The 12263-nt window shown below is 41.8% G+C and overlaps 1 protein-coding gene across 1 annotated transcript in view; it reads left to right on the top strand.

Moving 5' to 3' along the window:
• Window positions 1-628: 628 nt before the first annotated feature.
• The window catches only part of LOC101852922 (disco-interacting protein 2), a gene marked incomplete in the record, with an annotated part of 71138 nt that continues 59503 nt past the window's right edge, over window positions 629-12263 (top strand). The window contains 1 exon segment of the mRNA XM_005097467.3: window positions 629-857. Within this exon segment, the coding sequence (XP_005097524.2) occupies window positions 773-857 (85 nt within the window).

Raw genomic sequence — 12263 nt, 5'->3', positions numbered from 1 at the left:
TAAATCTAAGATAAATTTTGAACAAGTGGAGGTTACTAGATTCTACCATCGTGCACCGTTTCAGTACATGTACTTGTATATATATATATTTATAAATAAGGAACAGTACCAGTAATTCTTCTTCACCTAATCAAGAGACCAATTTCCCTATTACATCCCCTGACTAACCTCAAATGTCCTCCCCAGCCGACAGTTAGTGTCCCAAATGAGGACAAATTCCCTTAGGGCCTATAGATCTAACGCAATACGCTTCCAGGTTATTTAAAACACAGCGCTTCAAACCATTCATAGGGAATGGTTTTACATGAGGTCAAACAGACCCCCACTCCAAAACAAACAGCATTATTATTTATTTTCATGGTGAAATGCTAAGTGAAGTGTGAAAAGAAAAATTTAAGCAATTCTGTGCCGAGTGGTACTTGCCAATGGATCTGAAAATTATCAATAGTTTTCTTTTCGCCTGGAAAAAAATATGTTTTGCTAGGCTATTGATAGCACAACAGCAATTTTCATTTCACATCGCTGTACCAATTTTTTAAACGAATCACGTCAAATGCCTTTACTTTGATAGAAAAAGACCTTGGTCGGGATGCCGTTTGAGGTTTGAACCTTGACAAAATCTGGACAGCTCACAGAGCTGCGAAGTCTTTCTCGTTGAGTCTCGCGATTCCTAGGTGTGGTGAAAAAGCACAAAATGGCGACTCTGTTGATCGATTGATCAAAATGTAACAAGCTCTTTTGGGATTGTTTATTGTGGATTTATCTTTGCAACATGGGTGACACAGATATTGATGTTTCTAGACTTCCTGATGATATCAGAGAACGCTTGGCTGAACTGGACCTCGAGCTGTCGGAAGGTAAGAAGACTTTGAGGTTGTGTGTTATGGCCTGGGTGATGAGATGCGGAAGAGGTGACCGAAAGTGGCGAAACTAGAATCTAGAAAGACAAGACTTGGCAGACCTGACTGACACCGTGCCTTGCCTTCAGACTCTACTGCTGCTGATGCTATTGCTGCTGCTACTGTGACGTCGACTACCACGACTTATTATCTTATCTACTAGATCTAGATTAGATCTAGAAATCCAGATTCTAGATCTAAATCTAGATTCTAGAATCACTACAACAATTCCTGTTTGCTTCCTCATCCTTAATTTGAATTTGAGTTCAAGAAGTGTTTGGAATTAAAAGACAAAAGATCTGCTGAGTTTCTATTTTCCATTAAAAAAAAATTTCTAGCTTCTTTCCTCATTGCCTGCCTATATTTATTGCTTTTAGATCTAGAATCTAGATCTAGATCTAGATATAGATCTAGATCTAGATCTAGATATAGATCTAGAGATATCTCTAGATCTGATCTAGATCTATGTGCCAGGGAAAAACCAGATAATAACTAGACCTAGAATGTCTAGATTAGACTCTACATTTTAGTTAGCAGCAGGCAGTCGGTCTGTAGGCCTGCTAATTAGTCAGCTGGAACTGAAGCCTTCTTGTCTGACTTGTCAACCAGTTGTTTTTTTTATAATAGAATAGTTTGTTTGATCTAATTTTGTTAGGGTTTTTTTGTTGTTGGGTAGGCCTGATTCTGATAGATCTAGATATCTAGGTCTAGATATCTAGATCTAGATCTAGATCTAAATCTAGATTCCAGATTCTGGATCTCTTGTTTTAATGAATTTTAGCCTTTCCTTTCAGCCTTTCTACTTTTTTTGGCTATTTCCCACAAATCTGTACTTGCAGTGAAGGACTTAAAACTTAAAAGTAATAATAAGTTTCAGAAGCAGCAAGCTATCATCTCTCTCTGATAGATAGCCTTTTCGGTGGAAGCTTAAATACGGGGTGCCCGTATTTAGACTCTTTTTTACATGAAGTTGCAGCGAGCACCTAGCACACCTCTGTGATTGACCCAAAGATGACATTTTTCCGCCAACTATTTTGGTCTTCTTCCGGGGCTTCTCTCGCCAGTTGACTAGATCTAGATCACATCGTGGCGGGCCCCGCTTTGCCGCTTAGCGCGCGATTGGCTACGTCACTAGGTTTCATCGTCAACTGCTTGGGTTGTGTGTGCGCGCAGGCTTCTGTATGTGTGCTTGTGTGTGTGTATACAATTTTGAGGAGAGAAGGTAAATTTATTAAACGAAAATTGCTGAGATTGTTTTTATAAAAGATACACATTATAATAAATTAATTAAATAACAAACCAAAAAAGCAAACAGGCACGGGGAGATCTAGAAATCTAGTCCACAGTTACTGGCGAGGGAAACCCAAGAATCTTGGGGGGAAACCCTGGAAGACGACAAAAATAGATTGCAGAAAAACGTCATAGATCTATTTTAGGCCTATCACAGAGAGGTGTTCTAGGTGTTCACTGAAGCTTCATCATGTCTTTCTTTTCCCATTGTGTGCTTCTAATCTGTTGACACTGATTGTCTTTTGCTGCACCTTCTATTCTATGTCTCTCTTAACTTTCTAATGAAACCTGAACATTAAATTAAAATTAATTAAATATCAATCTAAGAGACGCCATCATGTCCCCGGGCACTTTGTTAGGGTGTTACAGGTGGAACAAAAAACAGCAATAGAGATCTAAGGCTAAGACTGTGTTTGTTGGTATTCATTGGCTAGTAGTAGTAGTATTATTTTATAATTTATTTGGGAAGGAGTTTTAGAATGCTGAAGGCAGACTGAATTTAATGTCATATCATTTTCATATTTATTTTAAGTTCATTTCACCCCATATATATATGTCATCAGGCTTTGATTCCATTTTTGTTGGTTTCAATTTTTATTTTTTAAATATTTTTATTAGTTTGGTTTCATTTCATGTTGATTTTAACTTGGACAAAGTCAATTTGATGATTCTATGAATAGGCCTATTGTGCACTCTAAGTCTAAGACAAGACTTGAATTGATCTTGATAGAATGTTCACATTCAAGTGTTTTTGCACTTATTTTGAAGAAATGGGCATTATTTTTAGAGAGAGATCAATGACATTTTTACTCTGCAACTCTGCAGTGAACCAAGCTATTGCTTTCTTTAGAGTTGGAAGTATGGTTCAACGTAGCAGGGATTGAAAAGATGAAATTAAAGGTGGCGGCTGTTCCCGAGATAAATAGTGAAGCTAAATTTAACTAAGGATTGATCATGGGAGAAACAGGTATGCGTGTCTGCATAGTTTTGTCATTAAGAGTTTCTCAGTACTGTCGGAGGGTTTGTTCTGCTGCTGTTTTTTTAAAAAATTGTTTGAGTTATAATGTGACCTGTCTTTTCTGGACTATAAATTAGTTTCTAGTTTGTACAATGAATAGTTTTTAAAAATTAAATTGTTAACTTAACGGCTGTGCTTTTTTCCTTTTTTATCTTTGCTCCCTCATTGTTTCAATCTCTCTTGCTGTGGGTGGTTCGCGTGTGCTCTGGTGTGGTTTGCTCCTTCTTTCTTATCAAACATTTATATAAATCGTCCTTATCTCCTCTCCTTCTTTTTTATGTTTGTTACTCTCTTGTAACACCTCTAATCTTCTGGCGCTCATATGACCTTATGCAGTTGCGAGCGCCGTAAAACCTCTATTAAAACAAACATAAATGTAAATCTCTTTCTTTTTGTATTTGATGACTCTTTTGTAATACCTTTGATCTTATATTGTGTTGCAAGTGCCATAAATCTCTTACTAACCTTACCCTATTTCTCTCTTTTGATACTTTATGAGTGGTTTGTGTTCTCGGACAGTCTGCTCTTTGTCTATTTTTACAGTGTATTATTTACAAATCTGTTTTAGTGAAATGTGGCCACTGTCTTGTTGACTATCCCCCCAGGGCAGTGCTACTGACTGAAGTGTGTTCGGGCCATTCCCAAATGCTGGATATTAACATGTTCTTATATTCACAGTAGAATTGTAAATGGGCTGATTTACCAATGTCATGCTCATATTGTTCTGGAACAACAAATGGGGAACTGCTGCTTTTTCTTTCCTCATCCTTACTATCTATCGTCATTTTCCTTGTTTGTCACTCTCTTATGAACTGCTATTACCGGGGTGCCTTGATAGTGGAAGCAGACTTTGTGCTGTTGATGCTAGAGAGGTGAGCAGAGTAAGCCTGATTCCCCATTTGGACTAACAGTCTGACCCTTGGCGCTTGTATGACCTTATAAATGCAGTTGCGAGTGCCGTAAAACCTTACTAAAAAAAAACTTGCTGACTGGCCATAAGGTACAACTCGAATGGATCACTGCCCCTTCTTCTCTCTCCTTGTCTCAGTGTCTATCTTTCTTTCACGCGAACACTTTTCTACATGATACCCATTTTGCTGTTTCACATGTGTGTACACACACGCATCTCTTCCACTTGGGTACATTAGTACAAAAACAAGCCCTTGACACACACACACTCCCACGCAGAGAGACCTGCTTATCTTACAAACGCAAGTGCACACGTCCTGTCTTAAAATTTGTGGTTTGATGTATTAAGTTAACTACCGTTAAGTGAGGCTGCTTGTGGCAAAGCGAGTCGAGGTACTTGGCACCTTACATAATAGGAGTGAAAGTAGTTTTTTAAGTGCTATTCTGACAGAATTGAAGGAAAGATGTAAAAATGTAAACTATTGATTTTCAGTGTGGTCTTGACAGGCTATTTTTTTTTCATTATCGTCAAAAGTGCCAGGTCTGAAACAAACATGAGTGATCATGATGATGTTTCGTCATTCATTTCTTTGCTTTGATGTTCTAAAAAAAACCCTGTCATCCTGGTCTTTCCTAGTCTCTCATCTGTTTAGTTTTTCTAGAATTAAGTTGCTCTTGATCAACCCCTGCCTCATTTTGCCTTCTCTTTTGCCAGTGAGAGCAAGATTTTCCAAGTCTTTATATTATGGCAATTACAGTGTCCTAGAACTAAGGAATTGCATCTTTTCTTTAATTATTTTTATTAGCCATTGTGAGCTGGTCACATTGGTTACTTTTTTCCCCATTAAATTGTTACCAATTTCCTAACAAGACACATTCCTTGTCTTAATAATATCAGGTTTCAGAGTTGATGAAGTTGTGTCCTAAGGCTTCCAGGCAGTATTTAATCTCTGCTCCAGTATGTAGAGGAAGGGAGCAAGTAGAAATGAAAATTAGCCACGCATCGGGGAGTGGGGTGGGGGGATTGATTTAATGGAATTACTTTTTTGGGGGGTTTTTTGTGTGGCTTTTTTATATTTTCCATCTGCGAAAACAAAATGATGATTACTTAAAATCAAGGCAGTATTGTTTTTGACATGTTAGTGAAGAGGCAAATCCATGTCTTTCATAAAAGTCTATGACAGTTTCAATGTCACCCATGAAAGAGGGGGGAAGTGGATGAAACTGATTTTTTCCCGTTTTTTACCACTTGGAATCTGGGACCTTGAAGACAAAAAGAATAATCTATGACTGATCTCGAAAGTGGAACATACTTGCATATTGACAATATGATTTTCCACATTAAAAGTATAAATCTTGTCAAAGGAAATCTGAAACTTATTCTTGATGCAGTTTTTTTTTTTTTAGATGGGAGGTGGGGGGGGGGGGGGTACAAATTTTAATGATTCACCGGAAACGGAGTGAATAAGAGACCTCAGTTTCTTGTTCACACTGGTTTGAATAAAACAGATACTTGTGCATTTTGTTTGCTGTAAAGGGTACAGTGCTTTGGATTATATTTAGAGCACCATGCCAATTCACCATAGCAACGTGTGGCGTATTAATGGATCGCCGTATGCGTGTGGGATTGTCACGTATTGCGTCTTGTACGCGTAGTTTTTTCAACACGGGTACTTCACAGACCGCTAAAACTGGTCAGACAGTCCGAGGGCCGATGCAGTCAGAAAGGAAAGAGTGGGGTGGAGGGGGGGGGGGGCGAGGAAATTTAGCTGTTTATTGGCGGCAGAGAGAGGCGGGCTGGGGGTAGAGAGAGAGAGAGAGAAAATTGGGGGGGGGGGGTACTTGAAGGACGGATAAATGGTTGTTGGTGAGAGTTTAAAGCGCTTACTGGTGTGTATTCCACGACTGAGATTTTCCTCTCTTTTCCAATACACCAGCCTTATCGGCAAAAACATTCCGTCATGCATCTGAGATCGATTTCTCTCCCGGTTTGCCGACCAGATCACTCAGCGTTCAGATCTTGTTCGAGACACGCCTGGTTGCCCGCCGGTGGGCTATTGCAAAGCACACAGCTGCGTAAAAATAAGCGCTGGTAACGTGTATGACTAAGCGAAGCGCATGCATGGAGTCGAAGAACTGCCCGCAAGTTTTGGCAGCATTTTCTGCAGAGAAATAACAGAAAAAGGTTTTTGGTGAATTTTACTGTTAGGTTAGGTGTATCTGTCTGTACTATTCGATTTTGCAAACGTCAGACATGTAAGACTTTGGTGATTTAATTTAAACGAGGGGTATTGGTTTTTCTTTTTTTTTTGGTGTTAAATTTACGTCATTGGTCATTTGATAGGTTTAACGCCCCTTTCAACACTATTATTAAGTTCACTTTAACAGGCAGGACCACCGATAAGACCGAGCTGAATGGATGGAAAGTCCTAAAAACGCAAGTTTGGAGCGCACCACTTGAGGTTTGAACCAGGGCCATCTGATACGTGTATTGTAGTATAATTCCAACGGGGGGCTGTTAAAAAAATCTTAATCTGTTGTTGTCACCCTGTTGTGTTATAATGCAATTTATCGAGCTTTGCTGTCGGGTGAATGGTCGTGATATTTCACAATCGGGGTCGACAAGGGAATCAGCACTGGCTATGAGCTCTGTGGTTGGCCGCTGAAGAATGGTCAACACAAGGTTAGTCTCTTGGCTTTTTGGTGCGGTTTTTTTTTGGAGGGGGGGCGGTATGAGAAACAGAAGACTTCACATTGTTTCATTTTGCGAGGCATTAACCTCTTTGTCTTCCATACCACTGACCACTCTTTCAACTCTATGCTTCTACACATGTTGAGGATTTTTATACGTTGGGTTTGCAAGTGGATTGCGTCTTGCCTATTAAAAAAATAAATTTTTTGAGGACCGTCGGCCTCTATCTGTGTGCCAGGGACACTTCCTAAGCTGTGAGAGTTGAGAACGAACGAACTTTTGTGCTCTTCTCTTTCATTTTTCTCTAATATTTGTGTCTTGTCTGTTCACCTAGGTCTTCTGTTTTCTGTTTGTTTTGTTTGTTATTTTGGTTTTCTTTGTTCTTTGCAGGACACAATTTTAAAATCCCTTTCTAGTTTTATAACCGCCGGTGTCATTTAGAGGAGGCGTGGCGTTGTTAACTCCGGAAAATTAAAACACAACATACCGCAGCGCACACGCGCGCGCGGCGCGCGCGCGCACACACACACACACACACACACACACACACACACACACACACACACACACACACACACACACACACACACACACACACACACCGTGTACTGCCTGGGATGTCGTCATCTCTTCGTCCATTATCCAGTCAGCTGCTGAGCAGGCAGTGACTTTGTCTCTTTCTCTCCCCCCTTGGTTTGCCATGACCCGCCCTCTCGATCGCTCTTTGTTTGAACTGCGTTATGCTCCTTTATGTTCTCCCAGTTAATTGCATTTTTTTTGTGTGTGGAATAAAGGCCATCTTGAGTGAGAAAGGGTGTGATGCATCATGTATGTGTGTGTTTGCTGTTTGGGATAAAAGTGGGAGGTCTCAGCTACGATATTTCTTTTGCTTGTGCATTTTGTCATTTAAAAAATCCGATCGTAAAAAAACAACATGTACAAACAGTAACGAGCAGTAACAAAAGAGCTGATGTGGAAAAAGAATATTGTCCTACCAGATCAGAACACCAGCAAATTAACGACACGCGTAACCCCGTACTGTATGCTATCTGACACAATAACAGTTTAATGATACGGGTGTGTAAACTGTAAGCGTAATGCTTGGGAGACCTTGCTGCATTTGGCTCCTGGCGTTGCCATGGTTGAGCACCCAACTCCTCGTTGATGTTGTAAGTAGGCTACAAAATTGTACTTGGGTACACTTAGATTGATAGAAAAGCACGTTTCGGTTTTGTTGGCTCAAAACTCTTTGATCTTGCTTGCTGCATTTTATTTTTATAATAAATAAAATAATGGAGGTGTTGTTTTTTTTTGGTCTTCTCTTGTTAAAAACATAAAGTGATTATGAGTATATAAAGGGATAATAAATCTATGCATTTTATTTTATCTTCAGTTCCATGGCATGCATGAATGTTGCAGGATTTAGGAACGTTGGAACTAAGTGACAAGTCATGGGAACGCTTGGGTTGCTTTGACTTTTTAGAACCTTTTATAATAAATGTGTCTTGAATTGAGACTGATAGAAAGCCCACAGATTACACCGATTGCATTATGTTTGGCTTTCTTGTTTGTTTAAAAAAAGATTTACAATGTATATTTATAATGAATAACGTTACCAGTCCCATCTCCAATATCTGTTGGTAATTTTAAGTAAAGAACAATGTTGTTCTCTAAAACTGTTCATACTGTGTTCCTAGTACAGGAGCGTGCATGTTACTGTTAGGCTGTAGTTTTGGAATGAGCATGCAAGGGTTAAAACACTGTGCTTGTTTTTCGTTTTTGGACGAACAACGATGCTCGCTAGCTATCTTATCGTCGCCGTGAGAGAGTGTGTTTGTAAACAGCCAAAAGGTGTGTGCTTTTAGTCACCATGTGTTTGCTAATGCTCACGAAAGGGACACCTCCCTGGCGGTTAAAGTCGGGCACAACTTTTTTTTTTCACTTTTCTTCTTTCTTTTCCGCTGGACCCATTCTCTTTCATGTTCGGTACTCGTATACACACATTGAACGAGTGGCTAAAATGGCAATTTTGGTTGGTCCTACTTCTTTGTGTCCTTCTGTTGTTCCTATAGATTCTTATGTCACCATTTGTTGGTCTCTTCCTTTTTTGGAGAGGGGAAGGGGAGGCATGAAAATCAAATAGGTGTCCTCGAGTTACTGTTTCATTTTAACCCAAACCCATGCTCATTGGCATTTTGGTGTGCGACCTCTCTCTCTCTCTCTCTCTCTCTCTCTCTCTCTCTCTCTCTCTCTCTCTCTCTCTCTCTCTCTCTCTCTCTCTCTCTCTCTCTCTCTCTCTTTGAAAGCGTTTTACGGCGCTGGCATTTGCATAAGGTCATATGAGCGCGCGGGACACACTAAACTTTTTTAGTTGATAGGAAATTTTAAATTTTACCCGGGTGGCGGCCGAAGCCTACTCTTATCGATTTTAGACCACCAAGGGATCTTTAACGTGCGCAACTTGCACACGGGCCCTCCGAGATTTTTTGCGCTTGTCCGAGAAGGCTAGGTGTAGATCTTTCTTACCAGAAGATCAGGGGTGTGGCTGAAAGACAACAGTAAGAAGGAGCCAGGGAGTAGCGGTAGAACGGCTGCAGAAAGAGTTACGAGCCCAGAGGAGGGGTCAAAGGAGGTGAGGGTTGGGGGCAGAAAGAGGAGACGAAAGCAGACGACAGAACATTGATAGAGAGCAGGAAAGGAGGTGAAAGGAGACAATTTTAGAGAAGAAAAATTTTTGGTCGCTATCCGGATTCGAACCCGGGACTTTTGAATGAGAGGCCAACACCTTAACCTCTAGGTCACGAGAGCTCCCCCCCCTCTGTCTCTCTTGTCCTCTCCCTCTCTTTCTCCCTGTAGCCCCCCCCTCTCTCTCTCTCTCATGTTTAGCACATTTTCGCACTTCCATTCATACCCGTGGGTGGTTGGTGGGTGCTCTGATGTGGTTTGCTCCTTCTTTCCTATCAAGCATCTATCGTCCTCATCTCCCCTTCTTCTTTTTTATGTTTATTACTCTCTTGTAACACCTCTAATCTGCTGGCGCTCATATGACCAAATGCAGTTGCGAGCGCCGTAAAACCTACTAAAACTAAAACCGTTCATACCCATAGGGTTTGAATGACGCCATTGATTACATGTTTATTTTCTATCTTAATATCATTTTTGAAGGTTGCTTTGTTTTTCCTCTTGTGTCATTTAATGTGTTAATGATGGTCACTCCATTGCCGCATTGCTTCTTCTCTTACTCACATAGTACACGAGCACTCTCTCTCTCTCTCTCTCTCTCTCTCTCTCTCTCTCTCTCTCTCTCTCTCACACACACACACACACACACACACACACACACACACACACACACACACTCACACAGACACACACACACACACACACACACACACACACACACTCATTTCTCTCTCTCTCTCTCCCTCCCCCCACCCCCCCCCCCACCCCATGAAGCCCAGTATGTCCCGCAGTATTTATCACCTCTCGGGTTGCTTTACTTTAAGGGGACGTTTGATAAAGTCGCCACGGTCAGGCAACCCTGGGCCTGAGGTTGCGCTCGCTCACCAGTGATTAGCTGCGAGTTGGTTAAGTGGCCCCTGACCCACTTGTGCAGCAAGACCCTTACTCAATAACTCCCTTTCTTTTCTGCGACCCCGTTTTGTTTTTTTCCGTTTTTTCCCCCCTTTCCCTTCCTGCCCCAACTCCCAACTTATCTCTTTGTTTGGAGCCTTTAGCCTTCCTCCCCCTTGTTTCCGCAAGTCCATGGTCCTATCTCTTTCACCATCCGCCCATTATCTCTGTCTCCCTATTGCTACCCTTTCTTTCCCTCTCGGCTGTGCCCCCTTTGCTCAACACTCTTTAGTTCCCCACGGCTACCCCCGTCTCTTTCATTTTTTAGTTCTCTTCTGTTCTTCCCCAATGCCCCTTGCCTCTCTTTTGTGTTCTATTCCCCCCATGTCTATACTTTACTTTTTGTTAGTTTGTTTAACAGAACGGTTGAGCGAGAGGCAGGAGAGAGAGAGAGAGAGAGAGAGAGAGAGAGAGAGAGAGAGAGAGAGAGAGAGAGAGAGAGAGAGAGGGGGAGGGAGAGAGGGAGGGAGGGAGAGAGAGAGAGAGAGAGAGAGAGAGAGAGAGAGAGAGAGAGAGAGAGAGAGAGAGAGAGAGAGAGACCTCCTCTTTTCTGATTCAGCTGTCTTCTATTTCTGTCTGACATCGTGCTATTTTACAGCATTAAATGACCATTTTTACGTTGATGTGCTTCTTTCACCAGCCGCGTTTGTCGCTGCTGGATGCTCTGGTATGACCCCTCTTTCCCCCTCCCCTGTCCCTCTTTATTGGGTTTCACATTTGTCCTTGTGCGCCCCCTGCCATGACCCCTTAAGTTCATCGTGTACAGACTTCTAGATCCTTGGGTTGTGGGCACCATGGTGAGGTGTGCTCCTTCTGTTTCTGCCTAAAGGGAAATTGTTCCTTCTTTTTTTCTGCTCTTGTCTTTCAAACCACGCGTCAGTCGATCCTTGCTGTCCTCTTGGGATATGATAGACGTTTTCTTTGTTGTCCCAATTTGTTCCTGGCGAAATGTAACCGGGTACACAGTTTGCCCAGGTGGTATCATGTTGGACTACGAAGCGGGTGGCTCTGGTTCGAATCCTCAAAAGGACGTGCTAAATTTGGGTTTCTTTTAGCTTACTACCCATTTGACTCGGTCTTATTTGAGATGGATTTTGAAACTCGAGAGTTCCCATGTCTTATAACTGTACAGTGTTGAAAGGGACGTGAAGCCAAGGTGTACCATGGCCATTGGAATGTGGCCGTTCTTTTCGCTGACTCACCTTGAACAGAGCTCTCAGCGGCGTATCTGCGAAGATATTAAGAAGGGTAATGATGTCTCATTTCGCACTGTTATTTCCCGCATAAAACACACCCAGGTAAATGTTGGGAGCATACAGTTCATTTGAAGCCTTGGTCTATCCCTTTCTATCTCTTCTTATTGCTGTCTTTATTTTTTTGTTAAGTACTAGGGCGCAGTGAGCATTCACTTACCCACTTGAGCTGGTATCCGTAACGTTACGTTTCGGGAAAGGGCATGTCTGATTTGCATGTGTCGTGAATTAGTCGCTTCGTGGCCTGAAAGATGTACGTCAACACGCTGTGGCCCCATGAACTCGCTAGGCATTATTCATAATTGTGGTCATGTGGTAGGCATTTTCTAGCCGCGAGTCGGCAAGGAGGTCGTGAGTAGTATACTTGTAGTGTTGTGGATGGGTTTAGTACTGAATATATGTATAAATGGTACACATCCCGGGGGGGGGCTTTAGCACGCGCAGATATATCTAAGTAAAATGAACAGGAGTGAAGAGGGGTTGAAGTTGGGATGAGGGCGAGAGAGAAAGGAGAGGAGAGACATACTGTAAGGGTGGGTGGGTGGGAGGGTTGAAAGAGAGAGGGATAG

This window comes from Aplysia californica, unplaced genomic scaffold (genome assembly GCF_000002075.1).
Source record: "Aplysia californica isolate F4 #8 unplaced genomic scaffold, AplCal3.0 scaffold00155, whole genome shotgun sequence".
NCBI classification, from domain to species: Eukaryota; Metazoa; Mollusca; class Gastropoda; order Aplysiida; family Aplysiidae; genus Aplysia; species Aplysia californica.
Note: the sequence above shows the minus strand (reverse complement) of the source record. Positions and strands in the feature narration are given on the sequence as shown.